This window comes from Amblyomma americanum, chromosome 6 (genome assembly GCF_052857255.1).
Source record: "Amblyomma americanum isolate KBUSLIRL-KWMA chromosome 6, ASM5285725v1, whole genome shotgun sequence".
Lineage (NCBI taxonomy): Eukaryota > Metazoa > Arthropoda > Arachnida > Ixodida > Ixodidae > Amblyomma > Amblyomma americanum.
The window spans coordinates 66,255,473-66,277,548 of record NC_135502.1 but is presented as its reverse complement, the minus strand read 5'-3'; the positions used below and the strand labels follow the sequence as shown (position 1 = coordinate 66,277,548).

Below are 22,076 nucleotides of genomic sequence, written 5' to 3'. Positions count from 1 at the left end.
GTGCAAAGCTATTCACTGCCTGAGATTGTGAATGAATTTGTGTACACCTCCAATTTCGTTTCCTTGTTCTTGCGATCTTTGATGTACTGTCAGGGAAAAAGTTATGACAGAGTTTACTAAAGTTAAAACCAAAGAAAAAGAATGGGATGAATGATTTCAATCATGGTTTTCATTAACAATGCTAACCCATTAATGCAGTTTTCATCCTAGCTGTATTTACATTATGCTTTCTGCTTACTTTGACAATTTGTCTTGCAGGGGAGTATTGCCACATGTATACTTGGGCTGATAGCATTTGCTTACAGAACACAAAACTCTGGTCTCCAGTAAAGTAAGCCAATTCCAAATAATAAGCAAGGCCACACTCACATGCATTTCAAAAAGCCAGGCAGCAGGGCTCACAGTGAGTGAAGGCAGACAGATCGAAATAAGTATCATAGCGTTTTTTATGCAAAAATTATAAATATGTATCATTGAAACTGAATGTACTGAAGAGCGGTTTATTGCAACGCTGAAAGGGCTGGCGACGTAACCGTGGCACAAACTGACCCAGCAGCGGCGGCACCAGTACGGGCTTCCAGAGCGAGCTCTCCAATACGCGCGGCAGCCGTTCGCCGAGGCTGCCCAAACCTCTTCATCGTTGTTGGTGTTGGAGCACTGTCGTCTCCTTCTTTGCAGTACTTTTATGTTCCAGTTTTCATTTCTTTTGGATGATGTGAATTATGAATGATATATACTGAACTTTGGCTTCGAATTAATAGGCCTGCAGTATTCAATACTTTCCATTTCAACATTCTGAATGCTGAAATACTTCCGCAGCCCAACTACGTGCCTGGACATATCCCAAAAATGCTTGGCATGGTTTTAGTGGGCTCCAATGGCTGGCACTTTGTAGCCTCAAAACACTCATTGAGTTACAGCCACATACCTCAGCATCTGAGGAGCCGCTGAGCTTGACAGTGATCGGGGCCTTCCCCTTCCGACACTGGCAGACAAATAAATCCGGGGTGAGGGTTACACCGCTAGGTCCCTTTGTAACAGGCTCTGTTGCTGTCACTTGCACAACTGTCCAGTCTGAAAAGCAGCAAGAAGAACAATGATTTGTTAACTCTTAATGTCTGCCACCAATTTTATGATGCAACACGGACCTGGAGTATATTTGTACATTTTAGGTCAGGGTGGCATCTGCATGCTGACTATAGCAGCCCAAGAAGATGACCAGCTTATGCCCATCTTTCACACTGAGTTGGCCCTAAACAAAAGCCAACCTATTCATCTGAAACTGTCGACTTGGGTGTTCACATCACTGTCCTTTGCTGAAAGGTTCCTTGCTACTGCCACTGCCACTATAATTAAAACCCTCCAGCAAAAAAAAAAAAAAAAGAAACGCCCTCTGCACCTTTTTTTTTTCCTAGTCCACAGTATAAAGTTGAAGACAAGCAGTAATGTATCTGATAAAGTTCAGATAATGACAATGAGCTGCTGGTAGCACTTGCTACCCTCACTTAACAGCTTCCAGGGTGGATAAAGAAAAAGAAAAAGAAAAACTGACTCACTGAGACTGATCCATAGAAGTTTCTGATGGGGACGTTGAACATCACCTCATAATTTTGCTCAAATGTCACGGGAGTTTAGAATGCAAACGTTCCAATGAACCTAAACCCACAGCAGTCACTTACTTGCAGGCAGCAGCTCATACAGTTCTGTGAGCTGCGCAGTCTTGAGCTCACTAAGCATCCTGAAACTTAGTGCATGTGCCTTGCTCAGGTCCTGTTCATTTAGACTCCACTCTTGTACTCCATCTCGAATAAAGGCAGCCTTTTGTTTCCTGGGAAAAAAATATAGTAATATTAATAAATAAATCAAAGTCAAAATAATAAAATAACCAAACACAAAAAGCATGCAGAGTCACCAGCACACAAGTTACCAGGCAGCAACAACAGCTGCACAGGTGTTGCTGGAACGACCAGTGCTTACAGTTACAAACCTGGCAGAGCACCAAGACGTTGTGCACTCTAAGCTAAAGATTAAATATTCGCATTAGACACTTGTCACTGTCCTGTTTTTAACCTCGCAGTAAGAAACGCGCGCCTGACCTTCAGGGCCGGTGTTCAGCACATTAGCGTTATCTTGCCGCCGGCTAGCACAAAATTGCCGCATCTCGTCAAACTGAACGATGCTAAACACTAGCAGCACGAACACGTCTGACTGCGTGCGTTTGTTGATGACGGAAGGACGGACAGAGATATATGAAATCTCGACTCTTCCAGAAAAATCTGTTGGAAACTTTTTTTTCCCGTGTAATGAACCCTCCCCCCAAATTGATGTCAACTTTTCTGGGAAAAAAGTGGGTCCATTACGTGAGTAAATACAATAAATACTCGTTAATTCGAGCCCTGTTAATTCGGAAATACGGATAAGTACTGTCCGCGCTGCCCCAGCCAATGCCCATGAAAGGCTATGACTTCAGAGGGGCGGTACAAATTACGTGAAAAACTTTTTTCCTTTGCGAGCGTCGTCCATCCTTCCACCCATCAGCCGCCAACGCAGCCGCGATCATGACGCCGGCTTTTGGCATCGTTCGCTGCAAAAGGTGGCTATCGCGCGTTCCAATGGTTGAGTGGCAGTAGACGGCCATGGCACGATAAGGCGAACATAGTGAAAACGAGGCTTGCACAACCGGACAAGCGCTGGCACTCTGCCAAGTTCGCTCCCCCCCCTATGATAGAGCTAATGTCAAAAGGTGGCTGCACAGGTTATTGGCGCACTGCCAAGAAATGTGTTGTGGACGTTGAGGGTGCGAAACAAACTGAGGGAAGCATTAACGACTGACGCTTTTTTTTCTTTCACATTTTTAGGCAGAAATCGGGTGTGGGTGGGTTCGTTGCCCCGTAAATACGGTACATACACCGTAATGCAAATGGTTCTTGTCAGTTTTTCCATTCCATAATTCTAACATCGGATAATTCGAACTTTTTTCCCGGTCCCGCGAAGTTCGAATTAACGAGCTTTTACTGTAAACTGGAGTAGGCTAGAGGATAGCTTACTCCCTTTTTTACTCCTTTCTGTTTAAGTGTGGCATCCATTTTGTTACTGGCAGCATGAGTCTGTATTTAAAAATGAATCCAGTGGTGGAACGAGAAGAGGTCCAAAATTTCTCCACAATGAATGCGTCTTCTGCTACAAAACAGATGTGGACATATTCACCGAAAGCTGTCAAGTCGATTTTGAGAAAGATTGGATGGAGCTGCCCTGAGTGTCCCATTGCCCTTGTCAAAACATAGATTCTTTGTACTCGAATACAGTTGGCATTACAAACTGATGGGGTTTAACGCCCTGAAATGACTCAGGCTATGAGGGACGCTATAATGGAGGGCTGTGAATAAATTTGACCATCTGGGGTTCTTTAACGTTCACTGGCATCTCACAGTACATGGGCGTCTAGCATTTCGTCTCCATCGAAATGCGACCGCCACAGCCAGGATCGAACCCACATCTTTTGGGTTAGTAGCCAAACACCTAACCATTGAGACAAAGAGCCAGGTGTCTAGGACCCCTGTTGATGGATGGCACTGACTAATTTCAACTGGCACCCTTACTTGAGCTTCTTGTAGAGGCAGGTGAGCCCAGTGTGTTGGAGTGTGACTGCAGATGTCTGGCTAACATGCCACAGACATGCATCCTTACAATCTCTGGTGCGCTTCTCCTGTAAGAAAAAGCAAGTGGTGTGATGACACAATGACAAAGCAAGTGATGACAAGGCACATGGTGGTAGAGAACACAGGATTAATTTCACAACCACTGAAGGTGTTTTTAATGCATGCCAGAAAAATGATTTGTAGCTTTCATAATTTGCGATGCGTTAGCATTACTACTGCCATCTTCACAAAATCTGTCCGGCAGTGTCAGTTTCAACCATAATGGCAAGCAGCACAGGACGAAGGACTAGAAAAGGAGTACACAGGACAAGTGCTGACTCAACTAAGGCTTTGTTCACAAAACTTTACAGTTAAACACAAAATGCACAGAAGATGCAAGGCATGACAAGTGGTCAAACAGAATAGCAACAACAAAAACCAAGTCCAAGCGGCCACCGTAAAGCACTTAGAAAACGAAGCTCCTATCCGACAGACCTATCCAGGATTTACTAATGCAAGAGCAAGCTTCTGATAATCTCCAAGGCCTGCGTGGCCGCAATCCGAAACCACAGGACTGTCTGCAGTTCGGTTTGCCCATTTGCCGCTAGTCCGGCAGCATGCGAGTTTATATGTCAGCTCTTGCCTGTAGGTCCAGAAGGTGTGCCATTGTCCTGCTCATTTCAGCATACAGTGGGCATGGAGGAAAGTGAATGATGAGCTGGAATGCTTTGTCGAGAAGTGCCATCATTTCATCATAAGCTGAAAAAAGAAAATGGAGGGGCGGCAGGGTTCAATAACTTGAAAACAAGCCAAGAAACAATTAACATGAAGCTTAATAACATGTGGATTTAGGCTAGATGGTAATCCATTCTTGACACAAAACGTGCAGAAAATGACGAAACACATTAACATCACAATGACCATATGGGCACTATCTCGCCACTGCATCTTAGAACTCCGTCCTACACATTCAAAACTACCTTTCTACAGTCAGCAGGTGCTGACACCTGCCTTGAATGGCCTGTTGCTGGTAAGGGCTTCATTTCAACGTTATTTGTGCCAAATGCCTCAAGTGCATGCCAGTGTGCTTTCTGTTTTAACAGACTCACCAGTTATGTATGTGCCTAATTTTTATTTTTCAATGCGATACTTTTATCCTTCCTTACTGAAAGAAGTCTCGAATGCATGCACACATAATTCTCAGAATTCTTGGAGAAAGCTGCTTTTGCTGCTGAAAAGGTACAGAAAAATACGTACTATTTTTCTATATGTGTGAATTATAGTGGTTCTTCAATTTCAAATGCTCAGGAGCTAGCAAAAGATACCAAAGAAGGCTCCAGCTTGAAATACACAGCAGCTTGAAGGGGCTAAAACTGAAAAGTAATGTGTCTAAACAAAAAAAATTTTTTTTTTGGTAATGTCAGTTATGCAGATTACACCAAAACTATGAGATAAAAAAAATCATAAACAACTGTCTGTGGCAACCCCCAAACAAGTTTCCACACTACGAGTGAACATTTTGAGACGAGCAAGGCTACTGGATGCACCTCTGAATGTTTGAGAAATAACTCTCGATGCATGGTAAAACGATGCTTCATGGCTTGCAGCATTTTTTTAGAGTACAGAATGCAAAATAGAGCGGGAAGGCACCAAAGAACACTGTAATGATGTCGTTATACACTGTGCTACCAATCATGACAAAATTTTGCGATATTGTGCTCGGTGTCCAGAGTTTGTCTGCTCTAGCATAAAACACACTTTCATTCATTCCATTGGGAGTCTTGTGCTAAGAAAACAGCTTTCACTCTAAAACAGAAAAATAATTTCTAGAAGCCGAATAACTTCACTGCACTAAAAAAGGAATGCTCAGGATTTCAGCTCGCAGACCCTTCACACATTTTTTCCACAAACTGATACCCTTCAGTTACAATTAGCATGCTCTAACTTGCAATCACTAAGGTGCCTCAAAACTGCGGCTAGCAGCAAACACATAAAACCAGCAGCACCATAACCACAGAGACACTGTGGCGGCTGAATCCCAAGTTTGATATAACAAGTTAAATAAGGGTGTGATTTCTTATGTTTGGTTTATGGTTTATGAGGGTTTAACGTCCCAAAGCGACTCAGGCTATGAGAGACGCCGTAGTGAAGGGCTCCAGGAATTGCGACCACCTGGGGTATTTAACGTGCGCCTCCATCGCACAGCACACGGGCCTCTAGAATTTCGCCTCCATCGAAATTCGACCGCCGCGGCCGGGATCGAACCCGCGTCTTTCGGGCCAGCAGCCGAGCGCCACAACCACGATTTCTTATGTGAATGAGTGCATCTACGAAGAATATTTCTTAGCCTATCTCAGACAAGACGCTTGTGTTTGCCTCTAAACAAAATGTAGTTGCTAGACTGCCGTACTGCTGCTCCCACATGAATCACCATTTATTGACGCCAGCTTTCCTCATGAGGAGTTTACCTTCAAAGCAGAAACGCGCTGCTCTAAGCAGCGGAAAAAAATTGAGAAATCTGGGTAGGAATCCACAATGCTGTGGCTGAGCACCAAAATTTCACCAGATATATTACTAAAAATAACCTGTCACCGGGGGATCTCCCCACCAATACACCTGACCACTCATGTCTATGATCACTGCCCACCTATTAGGTCATAGCTGGACAAGAAGGTGCCTGACCTGACAATATACAACGCCCAGAACCGTCCTGCTTAGCAAAATCGCCCCCTTCCTGGAAGAAACTGCTGCGATATCATTGCTGCCACGCTGGCTGCGGGCCATGCGGGAAAGTGTTTAGGCGCGGCCGCGCTATCGCTTGCACCGATACCGCATTTCTGCTTGCGGTGCAGGCAAGACCACACTTTTTTTATTTTGCTTCATTCTTGTTTCTAGCTTGGCGTTTAGGCATGATTGCTCTAGAGAATGAGAAAGCAGCAAAAGACAGTGATGAAGCTGCTCACACTGCTGAAGCGTTGTCTGCAAAAGCAAAACTATGCCACGAGAGGCACCACTGTACAAGATACTGTGGTGCAGGTTGGCTTTAAGGCTTTTGTTTCTGTCATTCGCTTGTTTTTTGCCCCTGTCACTTAGACGAGTTTCCCCGATTCTGATAGATGAAAAATGTGTTGAATTAAAGCAGTCGCCGCAACAACAGTGCAGGACTGCACATGTGTCGCAGCTTCACTCCTTCCTTGCCACAGCCTTTCTATGGACAGGAGAGCCATCACATGATGTTCGGAATGCTTTGTGCAAGCAGAACTATCGTGACAGACAATTGTGGGAGCTAAAAAAAGTCCGAAATTTCAGACAAGATTGCTGCCGCTTCAGCAAATAGTAAAAAAAGCGGGAGACACCAATGTACTATTTTTTCATGCCCCGAGATAGAAATGAACTTTGAAAAGCAAAGCTGTAGCAGTGGACTGAAGCAATGTGCTTGGCTACTATGTTTCCCAACTTGTATTTTTTTCCCCTCGGTGTCATGAAGAATGTATAATAGAGAGGTTATGCTCTATTAATCATTGTTTATAGTAAGAAATTGCATTCCTGCATAATATTCCCCTTAGTAAGGCACCTAGATTTCTGAACCAACGACGTCAGTCAACAGTGTCCAACTCTCAAGAATTTCTGGGGATAACCCTGCATGTCACGCACGAGTATTAAAAACCACCTGTCACAACTGCATGGCCGCAGCTGCCAAGTTGTCAAACTTTTAATGTCCTTTCCTATGCTCAAATGTCAGATGTAACAATACTGTCATCCTGTGGATGTCTACCTCCTTTGGCCACTTAGACAGCAAGCTGCATCATTCCTTGAATATTTACATGTGAAGAATTTGAGAAAAACAGCACCTCTGGCTGTACTGCACAAGTTGAAAAGAATAAAAGTTATTGCTTTGTTGTGTGAGGAGGAAAAAAGGAAGCTGCAAGTGAATGAAATTTCAAAATACTAGCTCATTTTAAAGTACAGAGGATGCATACCCAGCCAATCACCATTGTTATATTATATACAATTGAGCACAAACTCTGACATGGATCTGCCCTTGGGTAAATGTATTACAGTAATGTCACACCACATATACCTTGAGGTTTGCACGCTGGCAACTGCTCTTCTTTGACCATGATCTCTTCCTCCTGCTTGTAGACGATATCTTCTTGCACTGCAGGCTCCTTCTCGAGCAATGACAGCCGAGCAACTGAGGTAGCTGCCTCTTCCTCGTCAACGGTATTGAGCAGTAGAGGCACACCACTTGCACAGCGCACTTGAACTTCCTCAACAGGATCTTCGCCACCTCCCTGTGCAGTTGCGTCTTCGCCAGCATTTGTGGACACGAGGTCAGTTTTTGCAGTCTTACGCTGGGCCCGAGCCTTGAATATGCAAAAAAAAAAAAATTGTAAATTGTGGGGCTTGACGTCCTAAAGCAACACATGGCTATGGGGGACGGCATAGTGGAGGGTACTCGATTAATTAAGACCACTTGGGGTTCTTTAATGTTCACTGATATCGCACAGAACATTGGCATTTTTGTATTTTATCTCCATCAAAATACGGCCGCTGCGGCCAGGATTGAACCCACGACCTTGGGATCAGCAGCTGAATGCCAAGGCCACTGAGCCACCATTGTTGATCTATGTTCAGATCAGACACCTGTGCCAGAAAACGACTAACAGAAGAAGAAAAAAAAATCTGAGGGATCTGCGTTTCAATTTTTCCTTAGCTTTAAGTTTTCATAATGAAACCTCTAGCTATTTTGAGAGCATCATACTAATTAGTCAATTATGAATCAAACTTCATTTAGGGCTAGTGATTAGTTCACAAACTGATTCTAACTGGCAAAATATTCCAGTGATATCAGGCGATAAGCACGCCATGATAAAACTTGGTCCTGCTCATGTGCACGTTGACTTAAGCAGTGGCGCTACAAAAACATCGCATGACAACCATTTTTCATTTATTGAAGCGTTGCACAAATCAGTTCTCAATATCTCTGGAGACCAACAGAAACCTTTGCATTGTGAAACTTATATAATATATATATACAACTTATATAAACTTATATATAACTCTTATATAATGTAATTTTCAACTTCCTGGTCCCCAGGCAAAGGAATCAACGAGTGGCTCTCTTCAAGAGAGTTGGGTGGGAGGAGGGGAGGTGTCAGCATATGAGGAGAAAAATGCATGTTCACTTATGATTGGGAGAACGTATCATCCAAACTGCCTAATTCTGAAAAATAACTGTTTAATGATGTACAAAGACATTTATTGCCAATTTCATATAAAAAAAATGCCAACTAGCATTTATTGTTGCTAGGTCTAAACAGCTCCTTTTCTAGAGCTTCCAGAATTTAATCTGCATTTGCGTTGTCCTGAGCTAAGAAGAAAGTATGCAACACATGCGGTCCGTCGCCATTCGGCTATAGCAAAAGCAGCCGAAATTTTTTCCTCGACGACTTCGAATGCTCTGCCCCTTATCACCAATGTAATGCGGGGAAACCATTGCGGCAGCTGCAGCTGACTATCCCAGTGGTCTTGCTTTTCAACCTACGTTCTCCAGACCCGGCCCCCTTGTGCGTCAGCGCATCGTTGTAGTTTTCAGATGCCTCTTTTGGACCATTTGCATGTTTGCACATGCGTGGTTGGTTGCTACAAGTTTTAATACGACCAGAATTTGTCAGAATTTGACCAGAATTTGTCAGTAGCCGGGAAATTGTGTTATCCAAGAATGTATTAATCGGGAGAAAAACAGTGCAACTCTTGGGGACATTTTGAATGCCTGCAGTTTTCAGCATATGGGTCAGGAAATTGTATGAACCGGGAACGTGTCAACGAGGTTTTACCCGAGTCCTGTTTTCAATGCGGGCTGCAGTCCTGTTTGCAATGCAACTGGCCTTCGTCCCACCTTGTACAGCTGCTATTGCTCTTTGGGTCTTCATCAGAAAAAATCAGCATATTTGTTTGGCAGAGCAGATGCCACTACTGGAAGAAATAAAAATGAAAGTAGTGCAACTCACCGCCTTTTTTGGCATCCGGGACACTTCTGGCTTGCCATCTGCATACATGCTGGCAGTGTCACCTGCAGCTGCTGTAGCAGCAGCCCTTGTTCGTGCTGTTGCTCTCCTGCTAGCCCTGGCAACACTACGCTTAGTCCCACCCATGCCGCTCTCCACAGTCTCATCATAAACAACAAATGCAGCCTTCTCTTCTCTTCCCTTGTCCATACGGCTCGCCATCTCGGCTCTGCTTAAGCTCTTCATGTATCTGTCCATATGTGTGTCTTTACGTGGCTTGGGTGCGTTCGGAACTTTGAGAGGGGCTGAACGTTTTTCATGCTGCCTCTGCGGTGAAAACTGAGCAGGCTCGTCCGAGGCCACAGCCGCGTGCTGGTTGGTGTTGACCAACCAAAGTGAACCACCCTTGAGGTTGCTGGAGCAGTCCCTGGCCTTGCAAGACATGGTGACCAGCACCTTGACCTTCTGGTGGGCCAAGCTGGCAAACGTTTTCCAGTGGCTCTTGCTGCCACAGCCATTCAGAGAGACAAGCTTGAGGCCTTCGTCTGCCCTCTCCAGTGATGACGAGTAGCTCTTTCGGAGAAGGTGGGCCTCGGACAATTGCAGGAGGATGCTGGCACGCAGGGATAGAAGCTCACCCCAGGCACCCGTGGTCTTGCTATGGCTGAAGCACATGACTTTGGAAAGCCGGTGCTTGAGAAAAGAAGTAATGGCGGCAACCTCCTGCGAGAGTTTCTGCTGCAGCGAGTCTGCGAGAGTGAGGAGAGACTCAAAACCGCCGACAGCAGCTGCAACATCTCCAACTGTGACATATAGTAGGCACTTGAGCAGGTCACGCTCAATCCACAACTGCCTCGTTGCATAGAATTTGCACAACTGACAGTCGCAGTTTGCACTGTGAAGTTTGTCCAGGCTGGGAATGGACGGCGGAGAGTGCAAGGTTGTTTCCCGCTTGAGGAAGAGTGCCACAGACATTGAGTGGCTGCGTGTGGCGAGCTGTGGGTATTTGTTGTAAGTCTTCTCCCCGATCTCACCGCTGTCCTCGGAGTGCCTCAAGTCCATTGTGGAGCCTCCGTTATCCTGAGACCGCTTTGGACAGCTGAAGTTTTCGAGGCGTAACATGAACTCCACATTCACTAGCTTGCGCTTGGCGTCGTGGAGCTTTTCGCAGAGCATATCCAAGTTTGCAATGAGGAGGACAAGCCTGGCACATCTGCATGTGGGGAAAAAGATGGGGATCAAGAGTGTCTATAGGCTGAAGGTCAACAATAGGGGTGTGCGAATATAGTTTTTTTTTTGTTCGAAGTGAATTCGAAGTGAATAGTAATTTTCCTGGAATAATTTCAAAGTGAATATTTCAAATACTTTTGGCATGCAAAGAAAGGTTGAATGGCACAACAAGCATTTCCAAAATCTTGTACTTTTTAACAACAGAAGAACTTTACATGAAATAAAAACAGAGTGCATTGAAACTATATCAAACTCATTGAAGCTGCTTTGACTTTCTGCAAGAAACTGCCATTGGAAATTGGGGGAGTTGACCTACATGCAGTGCTGACATATTTGTAGGACCTCTGACTACTGCTCTTAATTGAAATTGCGTCATTGTGCAGCAGTTGCTTTTCCGCTGTGACTCCATGGACACCTGCTAGGCGTGTACACAGTGCCATCCTGTGTCAGGCGTCAGAAAGGGGCACCCATCTCCATGTGTCTTGTGCTAGCTCCATTTTGTGCTCGTGCCGTTGCACTTGATTAGCGAATTTCATGCCGAGAAGAGTGGCTGCAGCAGCTGCAGTCAGCTCAGACTCATCGCGTGGAAGTCAAGGGAGCCGCACATCCTCACTCGATGCATGCCGCCATGGTGGTTCTGGCATGTGCGCACCACTGGTAATGCGGGCGAAGACAACTGGAGGGTGCAGACCTAGGCACTGCACTTGCACCTGCTCACATCTGCTGCCATGTGCATGCACATAACTGCTCTGACATGGCTGCGGGCGCATATGTGTACGGCGCGTGAGGCTGGCAGGTGCCCAGGGCTTTGGCTACGCACGTATCATGGTGCCATCCCAAAGGAGGTACACTGAACAGATACCAGATGATGCAAACATTGCAGAAATGTTATTCGTTCAAGACGAACACCGAATTCTTTACTATTCTTCTGAATATTTGATATATTCGCACACCCCTAGTCAACAGACTTGTTATAGTGGCTGGCTGTAAGAAACAGGCGGCATGCAATATCAGTGACACAAAAGTAAGACAACACAACCTTCAGTCTTAAGTCAACTTATATCCAGGGTTAACTAGTACAAGGCTGAGAACAGGCAGCAATTTTTCATAACATGCAGTTCTTGTGTGAAAACGCTAAGGGGCAATACAGAATGAAAACTGGAATGAAAAAGAAATGTAGATTAAATCGCCTAGCAATGTTCACAGGAAACCCCTGTTACTCAAAGTAGTAAATGCAATTGCATTGATAATATGAGTGATGAGCGATAACATGAGCGATCAGATAATATGATTAATGAGTGATAACATGAGTAACGGTCTCTGCCATGGTTTACATGAAAAATTGGTTTGAGGAATGAAAAGGTGCAGTACCTGTCACTTCTCAGTGGACAGCTCAACAGCACCATAAAGGAAAGTAAGAAGTGAAAGAAAAAGAGATGCCATAGTGGAGGGCTCCGGAACAATTTTGACAACCTGGGGTCTTTAATGCACACCGAACTCGCAGGGCACATGGGCAGGACTCTAGCTCGCTTGCTGTTGCTAAGCGCAGGGTGGGGTGTGTACAGGAGAGGGAAATGGAAGCACATGCCACTTCCGGTGCTTTCTCTCTCTAGACCTCCCTCTCCCTGGCCGCCAATTGGACTCTGTCTTCACCTCACAGGCCACGTGGCACTCATGGTAATACAGGATGTACTACGTCGGGCACTATGGATGAGGGCGGTGCTGGTGAACATTCTCAAGGTTAGGTTAAACTCCACATAAGTACCCCTCAACTAGAAGATTGGACAGCCATCACCGCAGCTCAATTGGTAGAGCGCCAGACGAAAAATTCGGAGGTTGTGTGTTCGGATCCCACTGGCAGCATGAGGTTGTTTTCACTTAAGATTTCTAATTAGTTATCTTTAAATAATTACCCTATTAATCACCCATTGATGAACACCACAAATAAAAAAATAAAATATCTCCTATGCTCCCTCGTTTCGGTGACTGTTTTCTTCAGTCATACATAGAGGTTTGCTACACCCAGGTTTAAGGGGTGAAGAGGGTCTTTAGAAAAAATTTTATGAATGAAGTCACAATTATGAAATCTTCAGGGAACACATTTTTTTCATGACGATTCCATATATGTATTTTAATTTTATGTAAAACAAGTCCTTGCGCACTTAAGTAATATGTTAAGTAACTTATTGCTTAGGGCTTTCAAGAAATTCAGGTCAAGAAAGCTTGCTAATATGCAAGTCATTGGTTTCTCTTGACATCAAAGAATGCAATAATGGTAAAATTATTGCCCTGCCTACCATACAGGTTGGTTATACAGCTTTGAAGTTGTCCCTTCTGAAACAGGAATACAAATTCTTCTTCCAGTTTCTGAAGTGGCAACTTCAAAACCCTATACCTCAATTTCTATGATAGGCAGGATGATAATTTTGCCCTTATTGCATTCCTTGATGTCAAGAGAAACCAATGGAATGCATTAAAGTTCCCTGCAGCTTAATTTCTTGAAAGCTTTTGCAAGAAGTTATCTATCATATTACATAACTGCACAAGGACTTGCCTTACGTAAAGTTATATTACGTATTTGCAATCAGCATGCAAAAATACATATTCCCGAAGATTTCATAATTATAACTTAATACATTTTTTTTTCTGCAAGATCTTTTCCCCGCCCCAACTGTATGCACTTGAAAAATTAAAATTGCAGTCTGACCTCAATACTAATTTGAATTCAAAGAAGGATAAAAATTTGTTCAAACTAGCCAAATTTTCAAATGAAAGAAGCCTGATTGGAACAACGGCCTGACGCACCGTGTTGTGCAGGTCACACTACAACGTGTCTTCATTTCACAAGCAGTGGCCAGAGCATAATATGCATGTACTTCGATCAAAGTGCCTCAAGGGCTGTTGGTTCATCTGTGCATGCAAGTACTGCACACAGCACAGGAAGCAGAGCAAATGAGTGTGCAGAGGATGAGCCCACTCATGCAGAGGCCCACAAGTCATGTGGTCTGTGCGCATTTGCAAATGGCATGCAAATAGCAGTTGTGAAATCAGGCTCTCCAAGGAAAAAAATGGCAATATTAAGTCTTCCTTAACCGGAGGCTGTCTCAAATCAAGCCTTGAATCGAAGGAAGGTTGAGCCAAAAGGTTTTTTGAAGGTATGAAGCAGAATCCAAGAAATACTGAAGACATCCCAAAGACTGTTGAAGGCGAGCCAAAGGCAATTGGGGTACGTTCTGCAGCTTTTGAAAAACACAGGAAGGTAGCGTTACCACCAGGCACACACAGCCTCAAAACGTCAGCTGTCACTTTACATTTCTAAATGATGGAAGTGTGAAAAAGCCACAGTGCTCTGAGTACCTCGCAAAGGAAGGCAACATGCCTAGCGTTTGACATAAAGTGCTGCAGCGTGCACTATGACTCAATACTTGGCGAAGTTCTGTCATGTTTGTCTTAGCCTATTTATGTGCGATTTTGCTACACAAACATCGGATGCTCAGTTTCAACCACAGGGTCTAGTAAACTCAGCCATGCATTGCAGAATGGGCCAACCAGACTGGCTCCTTAGGAGCAATTTTCTAAGCCAAACACGTGGCCAGAGAAGATCTAGTGTACAGAAAGCTCTGAGGTGCAGAACACGCAGAAGTGCAGAGAAAAGGTGCAGAGAGTGTGTGCACACCTTGTAGCTGAAACCAGCACTTGCGCCTTGCGAAGGTACTCCTTGAGGAAAGCGTAGGCTTCCTTTGCTGCACCCACGCCAGTGTAGAGCTGCCCCAAGAGTGCTGCAGAGTCGAGGAGTACTCGTTCCAGTGTCCACAACATGGCGGGATCACCTGTAATTTAACGCCAGTGCTGTTTATGCAGGGGTGCCATCCACACACTCTAAATGTTTTGTTTCAATACTTCCCCAAGGCCCAATACACCCTCAGATGACAACAAGCAGGAAATTCACTGGGCTGAAAGAGACATTTGCGCACACATGCGCAATTGGGATTAAATAAAATGTAGACATTGTGGCACTTGGCCGATCCCACTTTAACTGGTGTTCTTTGAAACTGTTTGCCAACGTAAGCATGCCATATTTGCGTACTTCTAATCGCAGTGACATAACTCTCATTCCGCAATTTAGGGCAGACCACTGTGGCTGCACCTCATTCTAATGAAACCGCACACCTTGCTGCTCATGTCAGTTATCACAGTTGACAGCACTAGCCATCATCTGTTGGTGCATTCCTATTAACCTGCACTCAATTCTTCAACCTGCTCCATTTCAGATTAGTCATTTGCACTACTCTCTAAGATCACTGCTCATTGCCTGCACATTTTTTTTTAAGTGGAATGATTCACAAGCAATATTGACAAATATGGCTGTAGAGAATGACACCGGGCTCTTCGACTGCTGTGCACAACCCGCACTTGAGTATTTTCAAACTTCTGACATAGCAATGCTTTTTTTCCACACAACAAAATGAAGCAAGACAAAGAAAAAAAGATGCTTCCATTTGTGACCAGTGTAGCAAAATGACCAAATTTTTTTTCAATGAAAATAAAGAATACGAAAAATATAGGTGGATGAGACGGGTTTTGAGTGAATATTTTAAGAAAAAAACTTGTTCACATACTAACCTCATCCATTATACCTGACAGGAAGCTGGTTCAGCTATAAGAAGTAAGGTCTACAGCTTCAGCGATAGGCAATAAATGAAATGGTTGCACAGAACCGTAAAGCTGCATAAACTTTTCACTTAGCACTAAGCCAGTAACACAAAAAAAAAAAAGATTTTGGTCGAATAATGTAGTTGGCAGGTGAAACAGTTTAAGCAGCGTGCTTTGCGCATTGTCTTGCTGGACAAGGAAGAAGAATGATCATGTCATTGCTGACAAGTGCCATGCCATTACTCTTGCAGACTCAAAAGTGGCAATGAGAAATTGTAAAGCTCACAAGAAGAAAAATAATGACGATTACACATGTGGTACCGCTGATGATCAGCGCTACAGTCAGCAACAGCTTTTCTGGGAAGGCTACAGGGGCGGAGTGTTCATAACTGTCATTCCACCAAATAGTTCGGCCGCACAACAGTGAGCCTGGCTGCTTGGCAAGTTGCTCTGAGATAGGTTCATTCTGTCACTGCTGTACTGGAACCATCTATGGAAGCTTCTTGTATTAAGGTATGCTTAGCAAATTCATTGCAATTGAGAAAACTTTTCTCCTTGACTTTTTTAAATGTTGAATGTTTACAGGTGTGTTGACACTACGTTTTAAGAAAAAACTAGTAACAGCAGGGACTGTATTCTGCAGCATAGAAAGTGAGGGCATGATTCAGAAACCTTCCGCCCCATTGCAAGACAAAGTTGTTGCGGAGTACAGGTGATCTACCTTGTGCTTTTGCAAATGCTGCATTTGCTTTGAGTTTTGCTGCCACGCGTGTGTGTGATGACTGTGATGTTGTTTTGGGAGCGTTACAACAAGTGCTTTATGGTGCAAAAAATGTGTTGGGACAAACTTGAGCATCTTGCAGTGCAGTGTATCTGCAGTCAGTGTCCCAAGAGAATTCCCCCTCTGCTCGACCTTCAGGACGTTTGCGGCAGTGGCCTCGTGCAGACATGCAGCATTCAGAGCATGGTACTTCACCTCGGATGCATCTATGACCCTCCCACAAAGTGACTGAAATGCCATGTTGGCGCCAGTAGCTTTATCACAACCGTGGCACTTGCTGCTGTGCAGGTGCACAGGATTCGTGCCATCTAGTTTTGGCATTATCGTTCTTGGATTCCCCTAGCCCCCCTTGATAGTGGCGAAATTAGCACGGGGTGATCACGCGTTCCCGGTCACTCTGGACTTGATGCCGCACTGCACAGAGGCAGGACAATTTGCTTTAACAGCTAGTGCTGTAAACACGTTTGTAAGCATGCAGAGAAACCCAAGATGCAAGTGGCACGCACAGGGCTCCCCAGTGACATTGTCGGTGAAGTGGTGCAAGACCCCCTGCGACATCCTCAGTGATTCCTGGGCGAGGAGGATTGGCGTTTCACACTCGAGAAGCCCCTTTGTACGCAGTGGTCCGGTGATGGCAGCAGGCAGGAGGGAGTACCGGCAAACAAGAAGCTTCACCTCTGCCATAAATAGCAGGGAGGACTTGTTGTTCTTTTGCAGAAGCGGATGTTTCAGCAGCTCCTCCAGCAAAATGAATCCTTCAGTGAACTGAGTGGAGGAACAAAAAGACATTTCTTGTCAGGCAGCACATTGTATGACACAATGCTTAATAAGAAAAATAAAAAAAAAGACCTTAAATCTTAGTGCACCCAATTCCATTGGCATTTAAGAAGCCCCTTAGAGGTCTTCTTTGTCTAGTTGATGAATTTCTTTGAGGGGAAGTCTGCAGGCACAAGACACTAGTAGACTACTAATTTGCATGCAAAGAACAATAAATGCTACCTTTTCTTGGTTGTAGAGCAGGTGTGCCTGTGCCAGAACAAACCGCAGCCGCAGAAGCACTTCACCTAGCTGGCTAGCCACAGTCTCTGTTTGTTCAGCCACAGTGGCGGCAGCATCCATCAGGCCCACTTTGATCAGGGCATTGATGAGGTAAGATGCAGCAAGCACAGTCTCCTGGTTTAGCCCACGGTCTTTTGCCACGCTGTACCACAGGGTCACGGCCTTGACCTCTTCCAAGAACTGACCAAATATGGAGGGGAACGTACACAAGTTAGAGCACATCACTGAAAAGCTCACAAACCCCTTAGCATTTGGCTGCAAATAGAGAATCCCTATTTGCACTTGCTGTGTTCTGTTGGGTACGGCATATTAGTGGCTAAGGCTATCATGTGCCAAACACTAGGCTACAGTGTCTATGTTGTGTCAAAAGAAATGAGATTTTGGCGGTTAGTTTAAAACATTTCCACCTTTTAGGAACATGAAGGCACCTCCCGGATCTACAACTGCAATTTCTCCAAAGAGTAACCTAGGGCGGAAAGGAATGTGTTCATTGAAAAAATGCAGCAAAATGCTCTTTTTCATGTACTATGTGTATGCGGTGTAAGCAATCCCAGCACTAAGGTTTAGGTGTGTCAACTCCACACAGGACTCTGCAAAGGTGTGTGAACTCTGAACTGAATTAACTAAATTATCGCACATCTGTATGTTATGACTATGTAATTAAGCATGGAACTTCACTCAGGCAGGCCTGCATGGTGCTCACTTCATTCTTTTTGAATCTGTGATCATCATTTACATTTTTTTTGTGTGCAATACCTTTACTGTATTACCAGAGGAGTACTAAACTCTAATAAACGATGCCAACTGCTCAAGCAGTGGCATGACCATATTAAGTAAAAAGTAAAAGAACACCTGCTCATGCAGAGAAAGAGACGTTAAACTCGAAAACTGTGCCTAGGTGCAGTTTATCCGCTGAAACGTACATTGTTCCAACAGGCTCGATTTACAGCTACGACAGCTTTCCATGTTCCAGAATCAACGCATGTTTAGTGCATACAATGCCTGACTAAAATGCAAAATAATAGGCATGTGCAAATAGTGTTTTTTTTTTTGGTTCAAAGTAAATTTTAAGCGAATAGTAATTTCCTTCAAATAATTTCAAACCGAAAATTTAGAGTAATTCTGGCACAGACAAAAAAGGTTGAATAGCACAATAGGTATGTTCACCACGAGGTATTTTTCCAATACACAAGGCCATTACATTAAAAAGCAATGCATTGAAGCTTTGTGAAACAACTCATTGAAGCTTTATCGACTTATTGCAAAAATGGCCATCGCAAATTGGAACTGCCAACCTTCATGCAGTGCCAACATATCTGTGGGATGCGAGACCTATATGTGGAGCCTCCAACTACTGCTCTTCAGTGCGAGTGCGTCATTGCACAGCTGTTGCTTTTAAGCGAAGACTCCATGACACCTGATACATGTATGCACCGTGCACCCAGCGCCACCCCGTGTCAGCTAGGCGTCTGAAAGGAGGCGCCCATCTCCATGTGTCTTGTGCTAGCTCCTTTCGTGATCGCGTTGTTGCAAATGTTTAGCAAATTTCATGTGGAGAAGAGCGGCAGCTGCAGTCAGTTCAGACTCATTCCAAAGAAGTCAAGGAAGACATGCATCCTCCGTTAAGGGATCTGTTATAATGCAATCCACTTCTGCGGGAAGCCACTGTGCATGCGCAGATCACCCTGAGGGCGCCACAAGGCACCAGACCAATCAGCACATGCACAATGGCGGCATGTGGAAGCGGATCAGGCTATGCTAAATCTCTCCATTGATGCACACCACCGGCGTGTGCACCGTGGGTAATGCGGCCGCAGACACATGGCAGATGTAGATCTGGGCACCGTACTTCGGCCTGCTCACGAGTATGCGCACATCGGCTCCGGCATACGCGAAGGAGCGTATAGCATGCGGTGCAGAGTTCGGGCTTTGGTTGTGCGCCTGCCGCAGAGCTATCCTGGAGGACGTACGCTGCACTGAGACCACACGCAGCGGGAGTTCCGGATATGTTATTCATTCGAGATGAATACTTCAAGTTTTTGAATATTGAATACTTTACTATTCAACCGATTATTCACACATGCCTAGAAATAAAACAGTCGCCAGAACAGACCATTTGATGTCGTGACAGAAAGGGAAGGCGGGAGCTTACTCTGAAGGAAGAAGCGAACACTTCTGACACCACCTTGACATGCTCGAAAAACCAGCATTCCACAAAGTCGCGGAAGAGGAGGCTCCATTCAGAAGAAGGGCTCTGGAAGGTTACGCACCACAGCTCTAGGACCTAAATGGCAGGAGACAAACATTAAACGAGAGGTTCAGTACATCAGCACCATGTTTGGCTGCACAACAGGCAGTGGAATAATGGACCTAACACTTCCTTCATTGCGCAAGTGCATGTGTAAAAAAAAATCAAGCAAGTCATAAGTGCCTGGAAAACAAGAAGAGCCTGCACTAGCCAGCAGGTAGAACAGTGGATGCAACAGTGGGGTCATTCTGTCCCACCCACACAGCTAGTGTCATTTTCTTGGTTCTTACTACTTAGGACTTCTAAACCAACCACAACAATGCCTCTCACAGAAATTCACAAAAATGATCCTTTCTTTTTTTTTTTTCTGGCACCAATGTTCGCTTGTTTAAAACCTTTGTTCAAATAATTTCCCTTCAGTGAATTCCATAGATGGCGTAATGGTTGCAAAAAACAGGAAAAAAACCTACAAGCTCAAGTTGTCAGCAGCATCGCTTCCGACTACTAACTATATTCTGACAATATAGCCACACCTTCAAGAAATTTCCTTTCTTTGAGTTCCTTGCATTACATGGCGATATTGTTAACAAGCACAGGGCAATGCATGAATTTAATTGCACCCAGGACTACATTTCCAAGGCAAGTGATTTTGGGCAAGCAGTACTTGTCTTTCATATGCAGTGTTAAGAGAGCAGACTTTTCTTTTGAAAGCAGCCCAAGACAGGCAGGACTGTCAGACACATGCTGTAAAATGGTGCTGCACACATGCCCACAAAAAAAGCTTAAATGTCTCATACGATGCTTTGTAACCCAGTCCTATAAAGGCTCTGCAGCCTGGGCAGCCAAAACACTTAATATTACGAAGCAGCACATTTCTGAGGCTGTGTGTCGAAATCCCGAGCAAGATGTAGCTAATGATCAGGACTTGTGTGAAGGGCTCTTCCTTTCAAGTGATTCTGTCCAAGTTTTTAACTTGTTTGCTTCTGATGATGATGGATTTTTTGGTGCAAAGGCATCTGTGGCCAAAGAGTGCCGAACGCTAGGTTACTGGTCAACTCAGGTCAGTTTGTTGGCTTTTAAATTTTGCAACATCCTGGCCTTGGCACACTACAATATCCTACAGGCAGGCCACTTCCCCAAGACATTCAGATACCCTTCCGGCTAGCACCAAAATGAGCAAGTTATGCATGCCTTAAAGCCTATATCCTTGGATTACCTGATCGAGGTCCTTTTGAGCTGACAGTTCATAACCAACATTGATATGCCGGTAGCTCCGAGTGGCATCACATGAGTAGTCCTTGTCCTCAGCCAAAGCCTGCCTCAGAATCGGGTCATCACACTTGATCTCAGAGGGATCAACTGCAGCTTCCTTCGCATCCTTCTGTGGAGTAATGTATAAAGAAATTATATTTAATGCCAGTCTGCACCCCTCACAGCTTCCACAAAATGTGTACATACAGGGTCTCTACTTCTTCAGTACAATTCAATTCAATAGCCAACTAAAAGGTCATAGGTGAACAATCAATATTTACAAATATGCTCAAACAACATACCCCCTGGCCAGATAACCAAGCTTTAAATGTGGTACTCTGTAGCTATTTTTACATATAAAGATCCATTGAATCTAATGAAACATTGTGTATACTGCAAGATGGCAGCTACAGACCACTGTAGCAGGTGGTGTGCTAATGTCAAGTATATCAATACAAATAGCCATTCTTATGTAACACCTAGATCTCCAGCTTTGACAGGGTAATTAATGGCCTCTACAACCCAAAGAACTATATTTGCTCTCACTTATTCAACACATCTGCGGTACAGACACTTAACAGAGCAAAAAGCATGTCCACACTATTCCCACAACCCAGTTATATTCCTCTAATTGTTTTCACGCTTAATACATTGTAGTATTTCAAAGTTGTTTTGAAATTGGCACAAATTTAGCTTTAATGTACATCGGCGTGTACTGTGTGTAACTTTTTCCCACAAAACTGAGTTCTTGCCAGCCTGTTCTACCCGCCGCGGTGGCTCAGTGGTTAGGGCGCTCGGCTACTGATCCGGAGTTCCCGGGCTCGAACCCGACCGCGGCGGCTGCGTTTTTATGCAGGCAAAACGCTAAGGCGCCCGTGTGCTGTGTGATGTCAGTGCACGTTGAAGATCCCCAGGTGGTCGAAATTATTCCGAAGCCCTCCACTACGGCACCTCTTTCTTCCTTTCTTCTTTCACTGCCTCCTTTATCCCTTCCCTTACGGCGTCCGCCGATATACGGGACGATACTGCGCCATTTCATTTCCCCCAAAACCAATTATTATTATTATTATTAGCCTGTTCTGGGAAGCTTATCTCTGGCTCTCTAGGTGTGTTAGTGCGCGTGTGGGTGCAAACACCGACAAACTGCGCCCCAGACTTCTGCGACAAGTTTCAAAGCCCAAGTAGAAGCAAACAGAGGTTTATTT

The 22,076-nt window shown here is 44.6% G+C and overlaps 1 protein-coding gene across 1 annotated transcript in view; it reads right to left on the bottom strand.

The window, feature by feature from the left end:
- Sse (extra spindle pole bodies like 1, separase) overlaps positions 1-22,076 on the bottom strand; it is a 74,069-nt gene that overhangs the window by 20,398 nt on the left and 31,595 nt on the right. The window contains exons 11-21 of the mRNA XM_077627194.1: positions 20,837-21,001; positions 19,525-19,656; positions 17,313-17,552; positions 16,820-17,078; positions 14,556-14,709; positions 9,653-10,862; positions 7,720-8,005; positions 4,282-4,397; positions 3,600-3,706; positions 1,680-1,828; positions 929-1,074 (exon numbers count right to left, since the gene is read on the bottom strand). Coding sequence (XP_077483320.1) covers positions 929-1,074; positions 1,680-1,828; positions 3,600-3,706; positions 4,282-4,397; positions 7,720-8,005; positions 9,653-10,862; positions 14,556-14,709; positions 16,820-17,078; positions 17,313-17,552; positions 19,525-19,656; positions 20,837-21,001 — 2,964 coding nt within the window. The remainder of the gene's footprint in view (positions 1-928; positions 1,075-1,679; positions 1,829-3,599; positions 3,707-4,281; positions 4,398-7,719; positions 8,006-9,652; positions 10,863-14,555; positions 14,710-16,819; positions 17,079-17,312; positions 17,553-19,524; positions 19,657-20,836; positions 21,002-22,076) is intronic.